At 42.3% G+C, this 27,367-nt stretch overlaps 1 protein-coding gene across 2 annotated transcripts; it reads right to left on the reverse strand.

The window, feature by feature from the left end:
• On the reverse strand, positions 1-27,031 carry zgc:173742 (DNA topoisomerase 1). 2 transcript variants are annotated; one of them, XM_056281341.1, is made up of 15 exons: positions 26,981-27,031; positions 26,722-26,792; positions 26,448-26,563; positions 24,849-24,970; positions 19,355-19,477; positions 19,005-19,192; positions 18,200-18,344; positions 13,046-13,189; positions 11,605-11,790; positions 7,738-7,806; positions 2,207-2,321; positions 1,239-1,366; positions 980-1,080; positions 439-588; positions 1-103 (listed from the first exon to the last, which is right to left on the reverse strand). In XM_056281341.1, exons 2-15 carry the CDS (start codon positions 26,766-26,768, stop codon positions 1-3), a joined length of 1,737 nt encoding a protein of 578 aa, XP_056137316.1. In that variant the 5' UTR covers positions 26,769-26,792; positions 26,981-27,031. The 2 variants fall into 2 exon arrangements, with proteins under 2 accessions (XP_056137316.1, XP_056137315.1); XM_056281340.1 differs by lacking the exon at positions 26,981-27,031 and having other exon boundaries at positions 26,722-26,843.
• Positions 27,032-27,367: the final 336 nt, after the last annotated feature.

Here is a 27,367-nt window from a genome sequence, read left to right on the forward strand (position 1 = left end):
TTAGAACTCAAAGTCAGGTTCTGTCATGTCGATGGCCCATGCAAACTTGTCCCTCTGGCTCTTGTTGTAGATTTTATCCAGAGGCACATCCATGATTTTACACCTGGAAGGGGCATAAGGAAATGAGGCATTACATTTTGCAATGCAAAAACAATTTTATTCTTTAACAAAATGCCCTAAATTTGTTCTTGAACTGAATTTCTTGAAATTGAATAACTCTGTGGCAGTTAAAGTGAATATGATAAACAGTCTATGTAGAATACTGCGTAAACAACATTCTAACTCCAATGCGGCACAGTAGATTGAAATTGTGCTAGCTCAGTCAAGTTTGGAGGTGTATGTATCCTCTCAAGGCCACAAGGATGGGCAGGTTACTTTATTTGAGTTTGGAGCTGTATTCTTGTACTTGTGTGTGTGCGCATGTCTCTGTGTTCTCACCAGGCTACGGTAATGCGTGGATCCAAGTAATTGAGTTTGGAGGTGCCCAGGGCAATCTGTTTGTTCTCTTCTCTGTCAGTAGCCTGGACCTCCATCTTCAGCAACTGCTCCTCACAGCGCTGAACTGCCTTTTTTTTACGCTCCAACAGCCTGGGGGAAAGCACAGAAATACACACGGGAGTTGAATGATTCAAATACACACTGTCAAATAGGTTTAATCAGTACCGGTCTCTCATGCTGACAGGTACAGAACCTGTCCGCATCAGACTAGAGAGAGTCAGCCCAGAAGGAAAATGCCACTGCTTACATTGATGACAAATGTATAAAACATTTATATAAAAAGTAAGGAGATGCAAGATTGAAATTCAATGGATTTCAGGAATTCAGCTTGCTCAGTTAGTGCGTTCATTAAATAGGTATGTCTGTGGCTTGGTGGCTGATAAGGTACGACTATGCTGCTTCCACCTCAAGATGGCAGTGTATCTTTTCCTTGTGGTGTTTGTGTCTACAACTGTTTGCTTTGCACTGTAGTGGTACTTACGCCTGCAGCTTGGGGTCTGAGCTGCCTTTGGCCTTTGCCTCCTTCTTCGCCTGCTTCAGCTCAGTCTTGGTAAGGGCCAGCTGCTCCTTCTTAGCATCAATCTGGACACAGCATGAAAACACATGTATGTATGCATTTTTTCTTCAAAGCAAGAAGGTATTAGTTTGGATACCTGCTGGGTGAGCACCCAGGGTAAGAATATGTCCAAAGAATGAGGAGAAATACCCAAATTCATCCACATTAAAAATTCCTCTATTACCTTAACCTGCAAGTTGGCCATGGACTGATCAAATGTCTTTGGCGGCGCCCGCTGGTGGTTGCAAAGAATTGCAACCGCCCTATTAGCCCTGTTGTAAGAAAGCAGCTTCTCTGCCAGGCTGTCAGACTCTGAGCAGAAATTGAGATTCGAACAGATGCTTTAAATCAGAAACACAAAGATCAAGACCGTTAAATAATGCGTTATCAAACTACAAGGCAAGGGTAGAAAATGCAATATTCTTTGAGTACTCTGTGTGTAACTGATTAAGGGATGGGTGTCTGGACTGAACTGGAAATATGATCAAAGCTGAAACACTGAAAACTGTTAACAAACTTAATTGGTGTGTCGGATTTCATCATTTCACCCATTTACTGCACCTGACATTTCAACATATACTCACACACACAGGTTAACTTGCACAAAAGAGCAGACAAACCCACACAGGTACACAAGCAATTACAGGTTGCTACAATAACCCCATGCAGGCAACAGATTGGCACTCAGTGGTAGTCCAGAGATGAAGGCAGAGAGTGACACTTCATTCTACCAGGGGAAACCATGGCAGGGGCAACCAATTGGACATTCATAAGGAGTGAGGCAGAGAACCACAGCACTGGGCAAAGTGAGTCTACGGTTGTCATAGTTGAAAAAAACACTTGAAGTCAGGGTAATTTAAATCAAACAAACATGTGTCAAGTCAGCCAGAAGTGAAAAACCCAGAGATGAAATGAGAATGGGGACACTTCATCAGGGCACTAAAGCTGCTGGTACATGTCAAACTACTGAGAGCTGACAACCAATTTTCCAAAGGAAGCCAATATGTTGCATATGGATGGGATGAAGACAACTACTGTCTCTGTATGCAAATGTATTGGCCTTTTCTCATGCATGATGTTTAGGTAGTGGGTACCATTGCAGGTCATTTGCAATTGCAACAGAAGTATGTTTCTGGCCTACGTGTGACTTACTGTTAGAGAGCGCTTTCAGCTGCTGCTGTAGGGTGATGGACGCATTGTATGTCCTGAAGACCTTGGCTGTCAGACCTGGCATCAGAGAACTCAGGTGCTTGTTCAGCAAGTTTGTCTTTATTATTCAGGAAAAAAAAGAAGAGCGAAAGGAAAGAAGGAAGAAAAGAAGCGAGAGAACAATAAACCCAAAAGGACATAAATCTCTACACGCGCTAATCAGTCACGTTTTTTTGCATTGTACAATGCGCAGATGAGGTCAAACGGTTCAAAACGTCCACACAACAGTAAACCTAACACTAGGTGGCATTGTAGTATTTCCATTTAAATACCAAGAAGCCTGTAAATAACGTAACAAACAAAACGCATAAACTCCCATCTCTGTCTACATCATCATCATCATCACCATCCATTAGAGCGAGGAAATTTAGAGAGATCATGGTATTATGTACCCTCTGACAGCTTCAGAAGTAATAGTAAGTGTTGTCACAGCTAATAGTATTGGTAACCGTTGGCATCTGTCTAACAGCTGTGCCTTGGAAAAAAATAAGATGAGTGAGTAAACGATATAAGGGCGGAGGGCTTGGGGGACTGGAAAATTGTATGGCTAGTATACAGGCCCAAACAAGGTTGAGCCAGGGGCTCCGCAATTAGATGATATTGAGAATGTAATGATGAAGATGACAATAATGATACAGTTGGTTTCATCAGAGGGGGGTCAGAAAACTAAATCTTGGCTACAGATTGGTGTGTGTCTGTGTGTGTGTGTCGTCTCAGCACAAGAGCCTATTAAAAGCAGGGAAAGGCAGCATGCATGGACACACACATATGCACAAACACACGTGTGCGCTCTCTCTTTCTCTCTCTCTCTCTCCCTGACTCATGCCTGCCTTACTAATGAGCAACGCTGTTCTGCCCCTGCAATGCTAATGAAGGTGTCTAGAGTCTGAGGGGCACATATCATAGCTCTTACACTGCCTCATCTCCCTCGGTATGGCATGTGTGCATACCTGTTTGTGTGCTTGCATGGCTTCAGTGTAATTTCTCTAGACACAACTGTAGCACAATCATTGTTTCAGTTCTAATTTATAACTATAGTCAAAAATCCAACGTACTAATTTCCTCATTAGAGTGCATATGTTGCTGGCCAATTTGTGCCGTTGAAAACTAATTTCAGGGAAAAACGTTGACTATTGTCTTGTAAAACACTAACACTCACAAAGATCTGCTTCATGCTTTTCATCCAATCTTATTTGCATGCTGTCTCTCTTTCAATTATCAGTCAAAAACACTTTCCAGTAAAATGTCAGCTGGTAAGATATTCATCATGAGCAGTAAGGAGAAGAAATTATGAAATGTGTCAAAAGAAAGCAATTACTACTATGGAATGGAGTACAGATGGTGCTTATAAATTTGACAATAGCATATAGTTAGCTGAAAAGAGAAAATCAGTCATGTGAGCAAGAAAAGACAACTGCAGAGAAGCAGACATCACACCCATACATACCTGACAGACATTTGTGCTTGTGTGTTGATACAACGGACCTACAACTAATGATACCTACTACTTCTTTCGGCTGCCCCCGTTAGGCCCTTGCACATAAAATTCCACCTGACGTGTGTGTTTGTGTGTGTTGTCAGACTAGAGACATCATGGCCAGGCAGCCAAGTAGCTAAACAATGAGGATGACCTGAAGTGTATTCCAGAAAGCAGGTTTAGTGAAAACTCTTGAGTTTGTTAACCCTGAGATGAGGGAAACTCTGGGTTTTCTGTTCTAGAAAGAGAGGTAACTCAAAACTCTGGGTGGTAACTGACCCAGAGTCATCCATCCATCCATCCATTATCCAAGCCGCTTATCCAAATTCGGGTGACGGGATGCTGGAGCCTATCCCAGCAGTCATTGGGCGGCAGGCAGGGAGACACCCTGGACAGGCCGCCAGTCCATCACAGCGCCGACACATTCACACCTAGGGACAATTTAGTATGGCCGATTCACCTGACCTACATGTCTTTGGACTGTGGGAGGAAACCGGAGAGCTCAGAGGAAACCCACGCAGACACGGGGAGAACATGCAGACTCCACACAGAGGACAACCTGGGATGACTCCCAAGATTGGACAACCTTGGGGTTCGAACCCAGGACCTTCTTGCTGTGAGGCAACCGTGCCAACCACTGCACCACCATACCGCTGACCCAGAGTCAGATCCGTCCAACTGACTGAATACATCCTAGTGCAGGAGGCAGGATTTGTAAGAATATGAGTGAACAAAAAAAAGCTTCAAGCCATGTCTCGTAAGCACCCCATCTTGTGTACCCCCCCACACACACATATCACCCCTTTATAAATCCAGCATAGCTGTCACTTACACACTTCCCATTTTGTCTTTCCCAATGCCCTGCTTTTCATCCACTGCCCCACCATGTTCTTCTAGCCTCACCTCACCTGACTTGGCTGCCACTTGCTTTCTGCTCCCATCCCACTCCTCCTAACCCTCCCTCACTCCCTCTCTCTGTTGCATGGCCTTTCAAGATGTCCATAAGGCCTGCCCACAGCAAGTATTACCATTTCACCTCAGACGCTCCCTGACATTTCCTGACGCACCACGGGGTAGAGAAGCCCCCCCCCCCCCCCCGTACTCACTCCGTCTCCCTTTTCTTTCCTGTCCTTCCTTAACCTTCTTTCCAATCGATCTTTCCATACCTCCCCACCCCTCTCTCTCTGCTCTTAACTACCTCTTTCTTTCTTTCTCTTGTTCTCTTTCATTCAACGCCTCACCATATTTGTCCATTCATCTGCAACACAGATTCCGACCTGCCTCCCCGGTTGTGCTGAGCATCATGGGCATAGGCATATGCTCCCACCCAACAATCACAGCACTAATTGTCTTAGTTTTGTGTTGCTCTGCTAGTAAAACCATCAGATGCCTGGTGTCCTACAGGGGCAAGCAATGGGCATTACCAATCTATGTTATGGAACTTGGATCAAAACTGTCTTGATGCATGCTCAATAATCTAGGTAAGCTAATCAAAGACGGTTGAATCAGTTCATCTGGATACTTTACTGACTGATAAGTGCCAGGAGAATTGCGATGACTTGTACATTGGGGAAACTAAACAGATGCTGGCCAAGAGGATGGCACAGCACAGGAGAGCTAACGCGTCAGGCCAGGACTCCACATTCTACACCCATCTACAGGCCAGTGGCCACTCTTTCAAGGATGAGGATGTGCACATCCTCGATAGGGAGGAACGCTGATTTGAACGGGGAGTCAAAGAGGCCATCTATGTTAAGAGAGAACGACCATCCCTGAACCGAGGGGGGGGACTAAGAGTACATCTGTCACCATCTTACAATGCTGGGATTGCAACTATTCCCAAGTCCTCTGTGAATAGTACACATGGCCATTGAAACTCCAGTTAATGCTCATGCCCATATTTGCATATGAAACTAATCGTTGGTTTCCGTCGTTATGTAACTGCATTGTTTATAAGGGTGGGGATACCTGCAGTCAGTTTAGACTTAAGAGGTCACTTAGTTGAGTGATGAAACATATATCTGTCAATAAACATATCCAGATGAACTGATTCAACCTTCTTTGATCGGATCAAAACTGATCTTAAATATATTTCAAAGAAACCCTGACTTCTCTGTAGTTCCACCTTCAAATGTTCCTACTCTTTTAGGAAAATATTTTTTGGGACTTTCCAAAGAACACCTTCCATGACCTTTGCTTGGGTATAGAAAACAGCTGTTGCTCACAGAAGGCAATTTCTTCAGTATCAACTATCAGTAGAAGCCCCAGTCTGTAAATGGATTGTGCAGCTTTTTAGCCGATTACTGAACAAAGCCCCCCCCCCCAAACTTCAAGCACTGATGTGCAATCTCAGCGGCTAAAGTTATACTTGGCGAGTAAAAATATGATTTTATAATCTACCTTTACAGCTTTCCATAACCTCAATATACTTTTCAGAACGTGTGTTCAATTTTATAATTTTCTAGGTTGTTTTCCATGGCTGTAAAACTAGTATATAAATTTTGAGGTTTTCCAGGAAGTGTGGGAACCCTGACTCACATCTGAAAGCCTACATGTAGCTCCAATTAGACAATAATGTTTCTACTTGTGCCTCATCAGAAATGTGTGCCGCATGGCAGAAAACAAGTACCTCATATAATTGGCTCCTGTTGCGTTTTTCCTGAGCTTATTACCCGCAGCTCAAGCAAGAGACTGATTTTTGCACACAGTAATCCATCCACCTAGCATGGTCACTCTCCATTTTCCACTCACCCAGTTTCTTTATCAGCCCGAGTCCATCCCCTTTCCTCACTTTTTGAAATTGCTGACTCCCCTCAGTCTCCCCTGCTTACCATTTTCTCCTCACCTCCACTTCTTCACTTTACCCCTTTCATCTCAACATGGCTATAGCGCAACCTTATTCAATCTCATTCCTCATTTCCTATACCTCAAAATTTACACCCCACCTCCCTGTTCTTTTCATTGCTCATGCTTGGCATCCTCATCATATTCTTCATATATTTTACAATTTCATTATAATTCTGCTATCCTCTTTCAATTTTGTATTCTGTAAATTGTGTAAAAACAACATCCATTGCATGTTGTCCATCTTGGGAGAGAGATCCCTCCTCTGTTGGTCTCCCTGAGGTTTCTTCCTATTTTTTCTCCTTGTTAAAGGTTTTTTTTTAGGGAGTTGTTCCTTATCTGATGCAAGGGTCTAAGGACAGGATGTTGTATTGCTGTAAGCCCCCTGAGGCAAATTTGTAATTTGTGATATTGGGCTACACAAATAAAATTGACTTGACGTGACTCTCCTTTCCAATGGTAGTTCTCAATTCCTCTATGAGCTTGCTGCAATTATTCTTTAAAATTCTAGGAAAGATAATCACAATTTTACGCCTTTTACTTAAATAACCCCCCCTCCCTTTTTCTCACCAATTGTACCCAGCCAATCACCCCAATCTCTGAGCTGTCCCAGTCATTGCTTATAACCCCCTGCCGATCCAGGGAGGGCTACAGACTACCGCATGTCTCCCCTGATACATGTGGAGTCACCAGCCACTTTTTTTCACCTGACAGTGAGGAGTTTCACCACGGGGGACGTAGCATGTAGAAGAATCATGCTATTCCCCCCAGTTCCCCCTCGCCCCCTGAACAGGCGCCCCGACCAACCAGAGGAGGCGCTAGTGCAGCGACCAGGATACATACCCACATCTGGCTTCCCACCCACAGACATGGCCAATTGTGTCTGTAGGGACGTCCGACCAAGCCAGAGGTAACACAGGGATTCAAACTGGCGATCCCCGTGTTGGCAGGCAACGGAATAGACCACCACACCACCTGGACACCCCATAAAAACTGTTCGGAGTGGAAATTGCATCAAAACAGACAAAACACTTCCAGGCATTTTCTGTTTTACAAAACCAACGGCATAAATCAAGCTGTTTGGTTGGAAACAAAAAGAAAACATAATATCGTGCAAAAAGTAAAATGGAAAATCAGTCTGTGAGTCACTTACATTAAGGCGGTCAAACAGTTCATCCCCAGGTTCTTTGTGCGCCATGAACAGTTTAAGACTCTTGAAAACCTGAGACAAAATTAACAACAGTTATTAAAGGGTTTCAGCTTTGTCAAGGCATGTTAGAACCTGGAATGTAATTTTTCACATCTTCCTACCTGCAGCAATTACTTCACAGTGCAACCTGATGCCCAATATTAAGGTTAGGTAGGAGTAATATGGAAATCAAAGACAAATAACCCCATCATTTGCCAGGCTCCCAAATCAGTTATAACCCTGGTTAGAGCACAGCTCCAGTATGAGTTAGGGTGTTTAAGAAGAGAAATACTGAGTGAGTGAAGAAATCATTATTTACTTGCTGGTGCTGTGAAAATTTGGGAGGGCAGTAAAGAAACACCAGTCATCAATTGCCAAGCTTACTGACCATTTGGGCACTAAACATCCATTACATCATGATGAAGGCTTCCTCCCTTGGAAAAAGGATAATCAATACAAGTCTTTTTTTCTTTTTAAGACAGGGAGGGCTGTGCACTTGAAACCCTGCTACACAGCACTGCAGCTGATATCTGCAGCCACCAGATTTACAGACCTCATATGCAAAGAATACAGCACCTTATTTTGCAAAATTTTAATTTTGGAAACTTAATTCTTATAATTAGCAATGAAACCAAATTGGTATCAGTGTTTTTCTAAAATGTGTTTTATATCCACAAAAAGGGCCAATTTCTTGTGAAAATATTGTGTATTCATGATCAAAAGGATAAATGTAGGTAAAATACAAAACAAAATAAGCAGTTATCAATAACTTTTATGTTAATAATAGCTAACAATGAGTGCAGTAATTTGGTAAGTAGCCATTCTTGTCACTTTTCTTGACTTAGGTGATTATCACTGTTGTGCAGAACATTCTTAAAATGATGCAATTTATACCTGAACTTTGCCAGGCAGGCGCAGTCCTCTCATGACAGAGAATGTATGGTAAATGGTCTGAACAGTCTAAGGTAGTTGTGGGCACAACACACCGGGGTTAAAACTGAGACTTTCTTGGCCTTAAATGCAGTCCATAAATCTCATGATTTAGCCACCTACTCTATGTATAGCCCTTGATCCACCATTACTTTCCAGGGCATAATTTCGACATCATGGTCAAAATCTTCAAATTGCAGAAGATTGTACATTGCTACCAACACATAATCTAACATGTAATAAATGCAAAAGTTGACTAAGACTGCACGTGGCTTTTAGACACACACACAAACGGATGTACACATGCACACGCACACACGCGCACACACACACACACACACACACACACACACACACACACACACACACACACACACACACACACACGTGTTTTATGCTACAGTATTGCAGATGTTATTGTCAGTTGCTGGAATCTGACTTCCATTGCTTCTTCATTTTACACAGAGGCGAGGAGAGAGTGAGATATGCACAATTATATTTGACATTTCCAGTAACTCCTTGGGTTTAACATGCAGCCCGATGCCGACTAAACCCATTAAAATATGCAAGATGCTAATTAATGCCAACAGATATCATATCCGGAAACAGAAACATACAGAGATTTGTGTGGGGATTTATCGTCAAGCAAAGTGTGTGTGTGTGTGTGTGTGTGTGTGTGTGTGTGTGTGTGTGTGTGTGTGTGTAAAACTATAAATGTTCTTATGTATATTTTTTTTTAAAGACAAAAAGTCAAGAGCTCTCAGTTGAGGAGTTAAAATGCGAGTCAGTATCTGTTGGCACATCTCAGAGAAGTGAAGACACCAAAGTGTCTTTGCCTAGTAAATTTAGTGATGCATTTGCTGTAGGATTAAAAAAAATACTAAGTAAAAATCTAAACTTCTGCAATCTGTCTGTACCAATCACAAGCTGCTTATGCATGAGCAGATGTCCTCACCTTATTGGCCTATTAGTTTTCTAAATTGTGTTCGTACTGAGCGACAAAATACTGTAATTAGCCAAATAGGCAACAGATAAACTAACAGATCTACTTGATATACTGCTGCAATGACCAGCCACTAGAATAGCATTCTTGAGTTAGCTGGACAAACTGAGGCAAGACAGCTTGGTCATTGCCACCCTCTGCTGTCTCCATTTTGTTTGAATATAATTGACCCCCGCTCCCCTATGGCCACTGCCAGTCTCAGTCAAACAGAGGGCTGACACACATAGCATGAATTCATTTCAACACCTGATCACAATTTTGGTGCAGTCATCCTTCCCCATACTCTCCTACCTCTCTAATAAGAACAACTTACAGAAATAAACAAAATAAAACTGCTTATGTTACAAAAGAATGGCCACATGTGCTGTGGAGTCCCTGGGTGAGAAGGGAAGAGAGGATGGCTCTGTACAGATACCGAGAAAATAACTTGATCCCATGCCAGTGAGCAGACATTTGGTATTCTAGTCCATCTCACTCTCCAGAGGTTTGAAATGGAAATTCCTCCCTTTCCATTCCTACTCCATTTTATTCCAAATGACATTTACCAGCGATCCCCTGATTTCCCAGGGAATTGAGCATGCTAAAATATGCAAGGGACTAATTAATCTTAGCTAATGTGTTGCTTTTGAATACACTTATTTGAATATTTATACCTTCTGCCAGGAAACAAAACACTTGGCTGTCAGGTGTTAACATTTCTCTTTGCATCCCCAAAACCGAAGCGAGAATGGAATGTATGCCATGCACACACACACACACATGCACGCACCAGCTACCTGGTAAACATGGGAAAACTCATGTTCAAAAAAGTTTTCAGGTTTATTTTGTCAATTTCCTGTGTTCTGATAGCTATGCGCTCACTTTGACTTGTTGTGCCATTAATCAATTTGGCCACAACTGACAAAAGATGCTGAAATACTTAACATATTTTTTACAATAAACAATTTGATTCATGGATTATATTATTGTTATTATTTAGATGTGTGGGCTAGCATAATCATGGGCAATAAGGCGTGGGTATTGACAGTGACAGCTGAATTTATTCTCAGCAAAAGCTTCAACTGCGATGAAAAAAAACCCAACAAGGGTTATAGCCTGTATGTGTACTAACTGCCCTCTATGTCAGTAATGTCATAACATTTCTGCTCGTTATCACGGTATAAATAATTAAGATGTGGTTTTAATAAAAAGGAGAACAGTGGCCTATGACCAATAATTATGTGCAAACCATATAATTCACTATATTACAATCTATAATTAATATGTATAACCCTTGTCTTAATTGCAGCACTGTCAAAGCTCAGTTACCACATTGTTAATGAGTTAAATATCAATGCAGTGAGTATGACTTGATAAACCTTTTGGGTAACCAACAATGAACACTTGACCAAATTAGTTGGCATTAACAGTTCTATGAGACAGACCAATTAAACATGGGAATCAGTGCCCTCAGACCATTTTTCCTCATTTTCTTACTCCCTGGGGCTGTGTGTGTGTGTGTGTGTGTGTGTGTGTGTGTGTGTGTGTGTGTGTGTGTGTGTGTGTGTGAGAGAGAGAGAGAGAGTGACCTTCTCTGAGCAGTTTTCTTGCCAAAGACCCAAAGGGCAAAAACTGGATTATTAGAGTGAAATATATTGGCTTTATATCTCAACCAATGGCTAACAAATTGGTGTCCTTTGCAGACGTCCTCTCCTACTGAGTGGTAACAGGGACTGTCTTGTGTTCATTCTATTGAGAAATTAGTGCCAAGTGTGCATATTTGCATGGAGCTGCCCTGTCAATTCAAAGGGAAAAAATTAAAAACCCATGTTTGCTCAATGACAATTTTTGTTTACATTAGCTATGCCTATTAGTCCTTAACTCTGTGTGTGTGTGTGGGGGGGGTGTCTTTGCTCTACCTTCTTGATCACAGGGATTTTGTTGTAGTAGCGAATAGAGTCTTTCCCCAGGAAGTCAAACTCCACCACATAGTTACTGCCATCCAGCTGCTTATGGAGGGTGATGTGTTCAATGCGCAGGGAGCAGCAGCCTACTGTGTCTGCAGTCTCGCCCTCCTCCTTCTCGTTACCTGCTCTCAGTGCCAGCTTTCCACCCCCACCAAGGTACACAGATATTAAACACCAAACGCATCCATGTCATACAGATATACACACAAATACACAGCACATTCACCTGTGAATTTTCCCAGCAAGCGCCAATGTGTCAGTCAGATGCCTACTGAATAAATACCTAATCAAACCCTTGCACGGGTTTGATCGCTTGCCTGAAAAATGAACAAATGAATTTCGTGCCACATCACAGCAAGCCTTTTTAACTACACCAATGCTGCTAGCAAGTTTAGTAGACCCAACAGAAGACAGCTAAGTTACAGCAAAGGGAATTCTGGCTCTTTTTAGTGAACCAGATCATTTGGCTCAACTCAGCCAGAAGAGCCAAACGATATATGATAAATAAGTATGATAAATAATGTAAAAAATCAAACCCTATTACACATGTGCATTGATCATTATATTTATATTGAACTATGTTTTGTATGTCGGCGACTGGCGCAACATACAAGTCGCACCATGCTTGGCTCTTCATGTCATTACCAAAGTGAGACATTTCTGGATCATATTTAAACAAATACGTTATAAGATCATTCTATTATTCTGCCTTGTATTTATTTACAAAAAAAGAAAATAAAGAAAAGAAGAAATCAGCTCTCTTGATTGAAGAGCTTTCTGTAAAGGGGGCGTGGCTTCTAGCCCTCCTTGAAGGGGATTGGTTTTCGCCAGGTGAAACGTTCGCTCAAGTTGGAACATTTTTTAACTCAAGCAAATGCTAATTGCACGACGCACACAGTTTTGCCATGATTAATTCCACCCATTCGCCTCCTACCATTGGCTTTTCGTGCATTCGCGCCACTCGTAAATTTCGCTTCGCTTTTGGTTAAAACACACCTTAGGCCTCAAAGCCATACCAGCGCTATAATCCTCATCACATACAGGTAAAATGTGAAAAAATTTTTCGTTGTATTAGAGCTGTTAACTCCAAATATCAGCCGAAATCTAATACGTGCCATCCCATTTTCATTCAGTACAGACTGATGTCATTAGTTTGGGATCACTAGAGTAAATGATTAAGATGTAATTCTTTTTTCTTCACTATGGTGCTTCAACAACACTCTTATGGGAAACTAGAATGTAAATAAGTCACACTGGCTTTATTTCTGACATGTTTCACAATGCTTTTGGTAACACTACAAGCCAGTGCCATTGTGATAGTGATATGCAATGAAAAACAAAACTGGCAGCAATAAATTCATAATGTATAAGGATAATACATTAAGACCCAGACCTTATCTATGAAGTAGAGAGCCACGGCTCTCTGGCGTGTGCCCATCTCCTTGGACTGGAGGTCCAGGAGGTACTGGTTGCGGATGCCTTCCACACAGGACTTCAGTTTCCGAGCCACCTCGTATTTCTCCCAGTCCTTCTCACCCTGCATCAAGGAAACAAAAGGATTATGGGAAGCTGGATGAAAACCAATTGTAAGGAAAGAGAGAAAACGAAAGGTGAATTTGGAAAAAGAGAATTACCAAGGCTTGGTCACCATCACAGTTCAAATTATTTAGAGGAATCAAAAAAATGCATTCAATGTGATAATTATAGGGACAAACAACCCTTATCACAGAGAAATTAACAGGAATATATACATACACTAAGACAAGATTAATAGTTTTTAAAGTGGAAAACAACTAGACACGGACATTTTGTTTGCTTGGGGTGTGCTGGTAGCTAAACAACACATCCCAGATGAAACCAAACCATACACAAAACAAGGGCTGTCATTTGAGTTTGAACAAAACAATTACGGGGTTTAATCAGCAAAGGTTCACTGTGAATATGAAAGCATTATTAGAACAAATCCATGCAAAACTCCCACAGTTTAACCACAAAGTATATTATTACCGCATTTGACAATACAGTAATTGCACACGTGTGCTGGTATCCATAAAGAGCAAACCCACCATTCAACTATAATCCTGACCTAAAACCAACAGATTTGTGAGCCTATCCCCACATTAAAAGCCTTTGTAATAATTTTAATTCTAATGCTGGCTGAACACAAGAAACAAGCTGCTATAAAGATGTCACTTTCTCATATTGCAAGCAAACTAAGATGTGTTCTCATTAACCAACAGTACTGTTACTAGTCAAATAAGGCTAAGCCATATATTTTATTTATTTATTTATTTATTTTGGATGTTTCCCCCCTTTTCTCCCCAAATATCAATTGTACCGGTCCAATTATCCCACTCTCCCGAGCTGTCCCGGTCGCTGTTCCACCCCCTCTGCCGATCCTTGGAGGGCTGCAGACTACCACATGCCTCCTCCAATACATGTGGAGTCGCCAGCCGCTTCTTTTCACCTGACAGTGAGGAGTTTTGCCAGGGGGACATAGCACGTGGGAGGATCACACTATTCCCCCCAGTTCCTCCTCCCCCAAACCGGCACCCCAAACAACCAGAGGAGGCGCTAGTGCAGCGACCAGGACACATACCCACATCTGGCTTCCCAGCTGCAGACACGGCCAATTGTGTCTATAGGGACGCCTGACTAAGCCGGAGGTAACACGGGGATTTGCACCGGCAATTCCCATGTTGGTAGGCAATGGAATAGACCGCTATACTACCCAGACGCCCCTTAGCCCTAGATTTGTTAACAAATGGGTAATGTGATTGTGACAATGACGAGGCAGTGGACTCAAAATACTGTCTCTCATTTTTCCATGATCTTATTTCTGTTCTGGTGGAAAACATGAAATCTTCAATGTCAGAGAAGGGTTGCAGCCCCAACACCTACATAATCTGGCACATACCCACAGACATATAGTGGCTATAAAAAAGTCTACACACCCCTGATAAAATGGCAGGTTTTTGTGATGTGAAAAAATGAAACCAAGATAAATCATGTCGCAACTTTTTCCACCTTTAATGTGAAAGTTACAAACAAACTCCTGCACAAACTCCGCACTCAGTGCACAGCCTAGTCTATAGCATGTGATGTTTCTGTAAGCTATTTATAACTTACACTTGTCATTTTTTGACCCGCTGACCTGAACCTGTGATATTTTCTAGTAAGCTTTGTGGGTTGACCTGTGCTTTCTAGCAGCCTTAGCTGAAACGCAGTGTATTTGTCTCAGAAAATTGCATTGTATAAGTCGCTCTGGAATATAAGTCACAGGACCAGCCAGATGCGACATATACGAAATACGGTATTAGGAATTGGTTATAAGCATACAAAACCACCACAGCAACAATTCATTCATTATCCAAACCACTTATCCTTGCGCAGGGATGCTGGAGCCTATCCAAGCAGTCATTGGGCAGCAGGCGGAGAGACACCCTGGACAGGCTGCCAGACCATCACAGCCCCCCCCCCACCACCCCCCCACACCTAGGGACAATTTAGTACAGATGATTCACCTGACCTACATGTCTTTGGACTGTGGAAGGAAACTGGAACACCTGGAGGAAACCCACACAGAAACGGGGAAAACATGCAAACTCCACACAGAGGACAACCCAGAACAACCCCCAAGATTGGACTACCCCAAGGCTTGAACCCAGGACCTTTTTGCTGTGAGGCGACCATGCTAACCACTGCACCACTGTACCTCCCCGCTGCACAGCAACAATTTGTTAATCTAAACCAACAGTGTTACTATACAAAACATGTTAATTAGGGCATAAAAATTTGCTTAGTTGGTCCTAGATATCTCTCTCTCTCTCTTGCAAGCTTCTACCCTGTGAAGCAAAGTTTGCTCTGTGTGATTATCTGGTAATTGGACTTTTTTTCCCAGGTCGTGCTCGGAGCTAAACTGTTATTATCTCAGCCCAGTCCTGGCTCTGTTCAGTTTGGACTCAAATTCTTGGGCCAATTTAGAACTTTACCTGTGACCCACATCAATAGTAACTGCTAATCAAGAACAACAAAACCCAAGACATCATTTCTGACTCCAGTGCACCAACTAAAGTACTGCCTGTTCAAATGAGAATGAAGCAAGAGGCCATTGAGTGGTATTAGACTGAAGGCTATTAAATCTGTGAGCACACTGAGGTGCTAAAATAAAGGTATAGGACGACCGGTAAGCAGGATCAGGAGTCCTTAATTGTCAAAAGCTGATGGATCAAGGACAACCCACTGGAATACATGGGGCTAACTTGGCAAAGTCTGAATGGAGCCAGAATTCATGATGTTTACTGCCGGATTTTCAAGGTAGTAAAGTTAAAAGATTGCTGTTTTGGGGAGGAATTCGAAGAAGAAAAAACCTCTCATCTTGCTGGCTTAGAACCTAGGCCTTCACAGTCAGCATGACTCAAATCTTACACCTGACAGTCTTAAAGTGAAATTAATGAATGGTGATGGTTAAAAGGCAAGAAGCCTTATCAGATTTTAAGGAATCTTTCTTGTAGTGCAAATGCTTCATTTTTAAAAAAAATCACACCTTGGATATATATTTGTTAGCTCTACCATTGAGCTTTGCTGGGGGTATGTTGAGATTTTCCACTTTTCAATAATACCACTTACAGTTGACCATGGAATATCTAGCAGGGAAGAAATTTCACGAACTGACTTATTGCAAAGGTGGCATCCTATGACAGTACCATGCTTGAATTCACTGAGCTCTTCACAGCGATCCATTCTTTCACAAATCGTCACCTTCTTAAAATAATGGCCTAAGTCATATTTTCAAGTTTTTCAAAAAACAGAATAAACTGACAAATTGTGCTTCAGTTTCAGTTTATTCTATGTCTAGTTGGTACCGCTCCACCTCTCGCACCAGCTCAGGCTCCTTCCCTGCCAGAATAAACTGACAAATTTTGTTTCAGTTTCAGTTTATTCTGTTTTTTGAAAAACTTGAAAATATGACTTAGGCCATTATTTTAAGAAGGTGACGAAATGTTTGTAAATGCAGAATGCATAGCTACCTGCTTGATTTTATACACCTGTGGCAATGGGTCTGAATTAAACACCTGAATTCAATGATTAAGAGGTGTGTCCCAATACTTTTGTCCATATAGTGTATTATGAATAGCAGATGAGGTTGGGTATCCAACGAGAGATGTCAGAAATAAAAGGCAAACAGCAGTTTACTTCTGTAAAAAAATTTTTTTTAAATCCAAGCGACACCTAATGAATTTGTCTCAGTGATTCCATATTAACTAAACTGTACAGACTAATTTAACCCTCAACACACTAACACAACCAGCTACTAGTTCTTTATTAGTTCCTCTGACACGTGTGGATGTAAAGGTAGATGTAAAGGGTGACTTTGTAGTAGACTAAAATCAATCGAAATAAGAAAAAAGAAGAAAGCAGGTACTTTCCACAAGCAAGTGTGCTAAAGTGAATGCTGCAGTAATTGTTTTTTAATTGAAAAGGATATTAAAAGAAAACGGTCTCTGTTTGCTACATCTCAATTAGTGATTCCATCATTTCTTTCTGGACCAAAAGGTAGATGTCTATGAATATTCATCTCCAAGGCCAGTAGTTTCAGAGTCTAGGTCAGTAAATATGAAAACCCATTGTTCCAACTGATGAGTGGTAATTTAATCTGAATGTCAACCCCTGAATTTATATTCTTGTAATGTTAGAAGACTATCATGGCATATGTCCACAGTAACGTACAATCAGCTCTCAGCAGATTTTGATTAGACTGCACGGAAAGGAGAGTAGTACTACTACTACTACTACTACTACTACTTTCGGCTGCTCCTGTTAGGGGTCACTATAGTGGATCATCCATTTCCATCTCTTCCTGTCTTCTGCATCTTCCTCTGTCATGCCAGCCACCTGCATGTCCTCCCTCACCACATCTATAAACCTCATCTTTGGCCTTCCTCTTTTCCTCTTGCCTGGTAGCTCCATATTCAGCATCCTTCTCCCAATATACCCAGCATCTCTCCTCCGCACATGTCCAAATCATCTCAATCTCGCCTCTTAGTCTCCAAACCATTCAACCTGAGCTGTCCCTCTAATCCACTCATTCCTAATCCTGTCCTTCGTCACTCCCAGTGAAAATCTTAGCATCTTCAACTCTGCCACCTCCAGCTCCGTCTCCTGTCTTTTTGTCAGTGCCACTGTCTCCAAACCAGATAACATAGCTGGTCTCACACCCATCTTGTAAACCTTCCTTTTAACTCTTGCTGGTACCATTCTGTCACAAATCCCTCCTGACACTCTTCTCCATCCACTCCATCCTGACTGCACTCTCTTCTTCACCTCTCTTCTGCTCTCACTGTTACTTTGAACAGTTGACCCCAAGTATTTAAACTCATACGCTTTCGTCACCACTACATGGATAGGAGAGTAAAGAGAACAAAATATATTATAATTTGTTCAGTGGTATTCAAGGATATATTTTGAAATTTGAACACTCAAGGATTTTGTATTCAAAGCCTAGCATTTTTTGTTAGGATGCAGTAAACACAGTATGATGGGTTACCTTGAGCTTGGAGTTAGCGTTGAGCATGACGTACTTAATGGAGCCCTGGACGTTCTCTGTCCAGCAGGCGAGCCAGGTTACAGAGTTGTCATGGCGAATTTCCTTCCAATTGTGACCAGCAGGAGGCACCGGTATACATGAATCCCTGTTGGGAAATGTGAGCGTGTGTGTGTAGTTGTAGAGACACTTAGTGACATCATGTTAGTGTGTGAAAAGTGAAGAGCTACTGCATTACACATACTCTTGGCTCTATAGTTGCAGCTGAGCCAATGTGCATGAGTTCAAAATATAAGATGGCTGGCGGTTCAATTTAATCTTAATTATACCAGTTTTTATAGTAACTTCCTTGTGCTTCCCTGCCTGTTTTTTCACAGCCTTTTGAGAAGATCTTCATGAAACCTTGGTTTTTAGCAGCAAGGCAAATTTTAGTAAATCTTGCCTTATTGTCAAAAACTAAATGGAATATGGAACAAGTTATGCATCATTGCATAATGGACTGCATTTTATGTAAGACTTTTCTAGCTGCAACAGCCAATAAAAGTGCTTTACAATGATTAATGCCTCACATTCACAACCATGCAAGGTAATAACCAGCACATTGGGAGCAGTTAGGGGTTAAGTGTCTTGCTCAAAGACATCGACATTTTTGTCAGGAGGAGCCGAGGGTCAAACCAACAAACCCTCCAGTTACCAGATGATCTGCTCTACCTCCTGAGCCACTGCCACCCACATAATCTTTAACACACAATCTTTACAAAGCTTTTTTATCAAACCTGAACCCTCTGGCCTCCAGTCTATTGCTCACTTGCTGCAGTTGACTATGACCTCCTCTGGTTGGATCCTTTTCTTCAGCATACCCTGTTTGGGGTGCTCGCCTCGGCCTCGGAACAACCCCGGGGGCTCAATCTTAAAGTTGCCAATACGCTCCTTGTGGTGATCCAGCATACAAAAGCCATACTCATCCACTATCTTCTGGTTGGCCTCTTTCAGAGCCTACACAGCACAGGGTGAAATAAAGTTTAAGGGTGACTGAATTGTTTAGGATTAAATCCATTGAAAAATTGTGAAACATAACATTGGTAAAAGTAAAACCAGCTGACCTGAAATTATGTAATGAACCATTAAACAAAACAGGAACAAGGGTATGTATCTCACCAATTTATCCTCCTTGCTCAGGTTTTTTTTGGCCTCCACTTTAGCCTTGTGCATGGCATGGATTTCTCCAAAATCACATTTGTTGAGATTGCCGATCAACAACCTTTCATCCTCGGTCATTTCCTGCACAAAAACAATTTTTCCAAGTTCCAAGCCAAAATGTTACCGTGTCTCATAAATGGAATGTCAATTTAAAAGCAGTTGCCTTTTGGTGAATTTTAATAAAGAACATAATATAAAATTTTCAAAACATGCTTATCGACAAGGCTGAGCGATTTCACCCGGAGAACATGGCTATAATTCTTTACCATGTCATAAAACTACATTGAAAGAGAAAATAAACAGAAGATAAATCAGTGGCTTCTGGTTTAATTTCCTATCTGCCCAGAGTACAGGCAAAAAAAGGCTGATGGGAGTGAATGGACTGAATCATTTCCAAAGCTCCAGCAGGCCACTGCCTAGTGAGCTGACCAAATAGTCTTGATATAGCAATGCATGCAGCAGCTGAGTTTCCACTACAACGGTTCTTTTTATGAAAGCACTGCAGAGAAGGTCACACCATCGAAGAGGTTTGACCTTACTCAGAGCAATACAGGGTGGTTGAGCCTTTACATCTCAGAAGCTCTGGGGGCTGAAATGTCACAATAATCTGAATGGCTTTAAAGAGGCATTCTGTTGTTGGAGATGAAGGTTGCCACTGTTGGAACTGGAGGCCAGTATATAGAAAACTGCCCTTGGAAAACGAAAAATAACTCCCTTCTGTTTTATATGGACTGTAACTGTGGCACTTCAGTCAACACAATATGGTCATAAAGCAGCAAATTCAAGTCTATCGCTCTGGACTGAGGTAAGTCACACCACCACACCTGTGCTCCATCAACATGTTGCCATGTACCACGTTTGAGAAAATTCATTTTCTAAAAATGAAATTGAATATTAATCTTGTCACCTTAGTGGGCAATTTCCCCAATCCTTTTCTTGTATTAAAAAAAAAAATACTTGGGCGTCTGGGTGGCGTGGCGGTCTATTCTGTTGTCTATCAACATGGGGATTGCGGTTCAAATCCGTGTTGCCTCCGACTTGGTCGGGTGTCCCTACAGACATAATTGGCCGTGTCTGCGGGTGGGAAGCTGGATATGGGTATGTGTCCTGGTCGCTGCACTAGCACCTCTTCTGGTCAGTCGGGGCATCTGTTCTGGGGGGAGGAGGAACTGGGGGGAATAGCATGATCCTCCCACATGCTATGTCCCCTTGGTGAAACTCCTCACTGTCAGGTGAAAACAAGTGGCTGGCGACTCTACATACACATTATATACAAAAGTATTGGGACACCTGGCCATTACACCTACAGAGCTTTTATGACACCCCATTCAATATGGAGTTGTCCCCCCCCCTTTGCAGCTGTAACAGCTTCCACTCTTCTGGGGAGGCTTTCCACAAAATTTTGGTGTGTGTCTGTGGGAACTTTTGCCCATTCATCCAGAAGAGCATTTGTGAGGTCAGGCACCAATGTTGGACGAGAAGACCTGGCTTGCAATCTCTGTTCTAGTTCATCCCAAATGTTTTAAATGGAGTTGAGGTCAGCGCTCTGTACGGGCCAGTCAATTTCTTCCACACCAAACTCACCCAACCATGTCTTAATGGACCTTGCTTTGTGCACTAGGACACAGTCATGCTGGAACAGAAAAGGGCCTTCCCCAAACTGTTCCCACAAAGTTGGAAGCATAGAATTGTCCAAAATGTCTTGGTATGCTGAAGCATTAAGATTTCCCTTCACTGGAACTAAGGGGCCTAGCCCAACCTCTGAAAAAACAACCCCATACCATTATCCCTCCTCCACCAAACTTTACAGTTGGCACAATGCAGTCAGGCAGGTAACATTCTCCTGGCATCCAGCAAACCCAGACTTGTCCATCAGACTGCCAGACAGAGAAGCGTGATTCGTCACTCCACAGAACACGTTTCCACTGCTCCAGAGTCCAGTGGCAGCATGCTTTACACCACTCCATCCAATGCTTGGCATTGTGCTTGGGGATGTAAGGCTTGCATGCAGCTGCTTGGCCATGGAAGCCCATTCCATGAAGCTCCCCGCGCAGAGTTTTTGTGCTGATGTTAATGTCAGAGGAAGTTTGGAACTCTGCAGTTATTGAGTCAACACTCAGCCACTTTGTGGCTGAGTTGCTGTTGTTCCTAAACGCTTCCACTTTTCAATAATACCACTTACAGTTGACCGTGGAATATCTAGCAGGGAAGAAATTTCACGAACTGACTTTTTGCAAAGGTGGCATCCTATGACAGTACCACGCTTGAATTCACTGAGCTCTTCAGAGCGACCCGTTCTTTCACAAATGTTTGTAAATGCAGACTGCATGGCTAGCTGCTTGATTTTATACACCTGCGGAAATGGGTCTGAATGAAATACCCGAATTCAATGATTAAGAGGTGTGTCCCAATACTTTTGTACATATAGTGTATATCGGAGGAGGCATTTGGTAGTCTGCAGCCCTCCCTGGATCGGCAGAGGGGGTGGAGCAGTGACCGGGATGGCTTGGAAGAGTAAGGTAATTGGGCGGATACAACTGGAGAGAAAATGGGGGTAACCCCCCCCCCCCCCAAAAAAAAGACAGGTCATCATCACAAATGTGCTGTTGGTACATGTTTCTTTAGGGACACTCTTGCCTACAGTTACGTGGTTTATAGCATAAATGTAACAGCTAAGTTGTCTTTAAGTTGTCTAGGCTCTTCTGACACAAAAATGTTTTAACAATTTCTAGGAGCTTTTAATATCTCTGTACTGTTGGACAAAGCAGTCATTGGGGGAACTAGAAGTCACCAATTGCCATGAAGCCAATATAGATGAGGAGAGGAAATGGCCTTTGGTTTTTCAAAACACTGACCTAGAATGACAGGACAGAGTTGCATACGGACAGTGGTGTATTACTGCAAGGAGGGGATGAAAAAGTGGGTGAGCTATGAACAATGGTCAATAAGCTGTTTGTCATTGACCATTGTTCACAGCTCGCCCACTTTTTCATCCCCTACTTGCAGTAATACACCACTGTCCGAATGCAACTGTGTCCTGTGTCTTTCAAAAAGAAAGGGGGCTGTAAACCCTCCACAACATCCCTGGCAATAGCTAATCTATGTCTGTGGGTATCTATCCACTCAGATACACTATAGTGACAATATGAAGCACAGAGTCACTCTGTTTGCCTAAGCGTGACTGACATCTCAAAGCGGGCGGGCACAGAGAGTCATGAAGCGAGAAGAGTTTTTTTCTGGTTATAATAAAACGGTTTAATTGGATTTGTTCATATGCAGGGGAGCTTGTTGTATGGATTAGCATATCAATGCCTTCACATAAATCATATTTTCAAGTGCATTGAGCCCTAAGCAGTGCAAAATTAATCCTGCACAATATGCCCCAAGGCTTGGCAGTATATATGTACTCTATGTACAGAAGACACCCTGACAGACCGGAGTGTGTAGGCAACACTGACGTACAACACACACCCATTTCTCCAGTCCAAAACTAAAACCAAGGGATCTACTCTGATATCAACCTAAGACAGTTTTGGGTCTCTGGATGACATCAGTAGCTCTGGTTACAGGTTGATGCCAATCTGTTTTCTCTCTTTCATCAACGTGAGCTTTATTTTCTTGGAGCCGTTATAGCTGAACTGAAAAACATGCTCTTCTCCAGTGAACTAAATGTGACCGCTGTTGGTATGCACAATGATGATCATCATTCACGATAAACAGAACAAGTCAAAGAAGTGTTACTTGATGACATTACAGATTTGTCTCTTTTTATTTTGACTGATTGATTTGAACAAGGTCAAATTTCCCAGGGCAATAGGAATATCAATCAAAAGATTTTCAAATTATCTCTTGATTTACTTTCTTTGTCTTTGTTTGCTTCAAACACAGGCAAACATCTGAGGTTCATGTCCCAGTTTTCTTCTTGACACTAATAATGATAAACAGGTCTGGGAGAGTATCATGACTTGGCCTCTCTCTCCTTACTTCTTCAATGAGAGCTTTTATCATTTATTCATCCATTTTCCAAGCCTCTTATCCCAATTGGAGTCATGGGATGCTGGAGCCTATCCCAGAAGTCATCGGGCAGCAGGCGGGGAGACACCCTGGACAGGCCGCCAGTCCATCACAGGGCTGACACAGTCACACCTAAGGACAATTTTAGTATGGTCAATTCACCTAACCTACATGTCTTAAGACTGTAGGAGGAAACTGGAGCACCCGGAGGAAACCCACGCAGAAACGGGGAGAACATGCAAACTCCACACAGAGGACGACCCAGGATGACCCCCAAGGTTGGACTACCCCGGGATTCAAACCTAGGACCTTCTTGCTGTGAGGCAACCACACTAACTACTGCGCCACCAAGCTGCTTTTATCATTCTAGCTTTTATGAGCCTTTTATGAGCTTTTATCATTCTAGATAATTGTATCACCCCAGTACTGTGGAAATTCAGAGGTAAATTCTGGTCAGTTGGTCAAGTAGACTACTTTCCTCACAGAGTATCACACAGTGCAAAAACTGGGTTCTTTTTTGTGATTAATTTTGTGTAATCAGCTGTAGTGAGCCACATAGCCAGATCATTTTTTGAATATACTATAATACACATTTTGAACTCTTAGAATAAAGCAACATTTGTACAGGCAGTAGTTCAGTTTATGCAGGTTATGAGCCATTTTTGCTGAAAATAGAGCTGCTGACCATAAACTTATGGTCACCAAGCCTGTGAACCTACATGTATGTTCCAGAAGAGATTAACCTGGGAGTCAAAAACCTGAGACAGACTGAGATAAATTTGTCTATTCACCGACACCAGTACATCATGGTATTGCACTATAACTGTGCTTATTTCTTTCAGCTACTCTTTCAATATCAGTGGGGTACACAGTTAAGGATGCAAACATGAAGACCAGTTTTTTGGTGGGTTTTTTGTATGTTGACGCACGGTAAATGCTGTAGTTTTTTGATCCTCAGAGGTCGATTCAAAATGAAAGAGTTGTCAGTAAGTTTTACATCAGCACCTTCTCCACCACCAAACAATTGTTTTATGAGCTAGTTATGCCATACCTGTCTGCTAATGAGACCAACTATGTTTCCTCTTAAAACCCGTCTCTGCTTTATTTGGCTGCAACGCTGAAGACGTAAATTGCTATGCATAGTATGACTTTCCTAGGATAGTTTTATCCGACAGTTACCATAAAAAAAGCAACTACAGAAGCATTAGTGAAATGGATATTCTGGGGTTGGCTAGTGTCTTGAATACATGGGCATGTTAGCATGTGAATCTCCAGGACTGCAGCTTTAAGTAGTTGTGCACAGGAAATGGAAAAGGATAAAAGAAATAACATTCACTCAAAGAATTTCAGTCCTAAACAAGAAATTGGGCCTCATCAGACTGACTGACGGGTGAATCCCTTTCATTTATCAATCAACCCTGATAACATCTGCCCTTACCTTCCGCCAATCATTAAAGAAGTTCTCACGGAAAACATCCTTGGTGGTGTACTCATGATCTAGCATCTGGGCAAAGAATAAAGCCACCTCCTCAGCTGCCAGGCTTAGCTTCACTACTTTACCTAGAAGTACACACACAGGTCACGCTGATTGGGGAACAATTTCATCCAGTGCTTCAAAACCACTCACATACTTCAGTTATGCAAGTGGTTCTTGGCCTCAATGTCACGACTGATTAGTAGAAATTATAAAACACAGCCATCATGCCACAGTAACCCACCTATGATCAAAGACTCTAAAACACACTTATACACCCATGCACAGACGAGGATCTTAGGGGATTGGAGTTAGATCAAAATTAAACAGGCTGTAACACCCATCCCTGATCCCAAAGGAAGCAGGGGTAAGGCTAATCCATGAATTCAGAGAGGTAGGGAGACAAGGACACATTATCATTCAACACCACTACGGTCAGTAAGCTTCAAAACTACCACATTGCACGCACGCACACACACGCACACAAACACATTAATATCAAGCTACCTTCATAGTGGCTACTTTGCAGGAGGAAAGCAAACATGAACACAGGTTTATTTGATCCAAGGTACCTAAGGCATCCTACGAGTATGTATGGGTGTGTGCTGACATAAGCAAGCTTGTGTTTGTCTGTGAGTGTGCGAGAGCTAGAATGGCATGACTGATCCTGGTCTCAGGTTCGTCAAACTATGCCAGAGGCAGACCTTAAGAGGGGAATGAAGGGAAGGTGAGACCAAGGAAACCATCATCTATGCCCTCTACTAGAGGTTCCATTTCATTTCTATTCCCAATTTTTCTTTTCCTCTGGTGTTTTTCCTTCCCTCGTCTATCCTTAACTCGGACCTTTCTTCCTTCTTATCATCCTTTTCCTCCCCGTCATAACAACAATGTGGGACCAATGTATAACGTATCAAAAGACAACTGAATTACAAGCTTACAGGTGACCAAGTATGAACTGAAAAATTATAAATTTAGTGTTGATTGATTGAATTTTAGTATTACATTTCAAATAACTTCTCTGATTGAACACCACAGATTAATAATTGGACAGCACCTTGCTGAATGACACTACAGTAGTAATGAGGGGCATCCATCCATCCATCCATTATCCAAACCACTTATCCTGCTCTCAGGGTTGCGGGGATGCTGGAGTTTATCCCAGCAGTCATTGGGCGGCAGGCAGGGAGACACCCTGAACAGGCCACCAGGTCATCACAGGGCCCCCCCCCCCCACACACACACACACACCTAAGGACAATTTAGTAAGGCCGATTCCCCTGACCTACATGTCTTTGGACTGTGGGAGGAAACCGGAGCACCTGGAGGAAACCCACGCAGACACGGGGAGAACATGCAAACTCCACACAGAGGACGACCCGGGATGAGCCTCAAGGTTGGACTACCTCGGGACTCGAACCAAGGACCTTCTTGCTGTGAGGCAACTGCGCTAACCACTGCACCACCATGCCACCCTGCCTAGAAAATGTCAATTATAAAAGATTGTCTAAAGTGATATTCTCACAACCACAAACCCTTAGCCTTCCACTATCAAACTCAACTAACCATTATAGTAGAACTTAACATTGTCCGGTAGAGGCTGGTACTCGGGAGGGAAGTATGGTCCTCTGTGTTCCAGAAACTTCCATTTTACCCCATTTTCATACTTCTCCTCCTCCCACCTGAAAATAAGAAAAAGACAAAAAGAATAAATGAAGATGCATTTGAAAAACTGCAATTGTTCATCACTAAATTTCCCATGCAGTTTGTGTGTGCATGCATGTGTGTAAAGTGGGTGCGTCCAGTCCAAGTGAGATGCAAAGTATAGCCATTTCCAAACCATCGCCAGCGTTTCTGCTCCTCCTCCTCTTGCTTTTTGATTTTCATCTGTCTTGCATCTTCAAGCTCCCCCTTTGTCCTCTTAGGCTTTTTTGTGACTGGATACTCCATTTCCTCCTCTTTCTTCACCATCTGTTCACAGTGTGAATTTAAACATTTCCAAAATGAAACGCCTTTCAAGGAGACATCATTCAGCATGAGTAGTACTGATGTAGACAGATTGCCTAAAGAAGACATTTTTTTCGGTATATTTCCAATACCTTCTTATTTTTATGAGCTTTTGCACTGCCGTCTTCTTCCTGCCTTTCTTTCTTCTTCCTTTTCCCCGAGCTGCAGGGGGCAGAGACAACACATGCAGACTATACATCTGACGAAAAAAAAAACACAAAAAAAAAGACTGGCCTTCAATGAAGAATAAACGCTTTTCTTAAAGACATTGCAGATAAAAATGTTTTCGGGTAGCTACAAAATTCAATCTGATGAAAGTTTCTCCATCACAATCAAATGTCCACACAGAAACTTACAGATAGCAAGGACCCTCCTGACTTACATGGGTGTCTCAGTGTAGCAAGGCACTTCTGTGGGCTCATCCTTTGGTCTTTTCTTCTTTTCCTCTTTCTTTTCAGCAAATTCCTCCTCTGTGGACT

Source organism: Lampris incognitus, chromosome 6 (genome assembly GCF_029633865.1).
Source record: "Lampris incognitus isolate fLamInc1 chromosome 6, fLamInc1.hap2, whole genome shotgun sequence".
NCBI lineage: Eukaryota > Metazoa > Chordata > Actinopteri > Lampriformes > Lampridae > Lampris > Lampris incognitus.

Excerpts from the sequence above, each read along its gene's own strand:
- zgc:173742 (XM_056281340.1), bottom strand. The coding sequence starts at position 26,831 with ATGGAGTATCCAGTCACAAAAAAGCCTAAGAGGACAAAGGGGGAGCTT. Across the intron at positions 18,345-19,004 it reads GTCATAGTCAACTGCAGCAA|GGATTCATGTATACCGGTGC; the intron begins GTGAGCAATAGA and ends ATTTCCCAACAG. Across the intron at positions 11,791-13,045 it reads CTCTCTACTTCATAGATAAG|CTGGCACTGAGAGCAGGTAA; the intron begins GTCTGGGTCTTA and ends GGGGGTGGAAAG.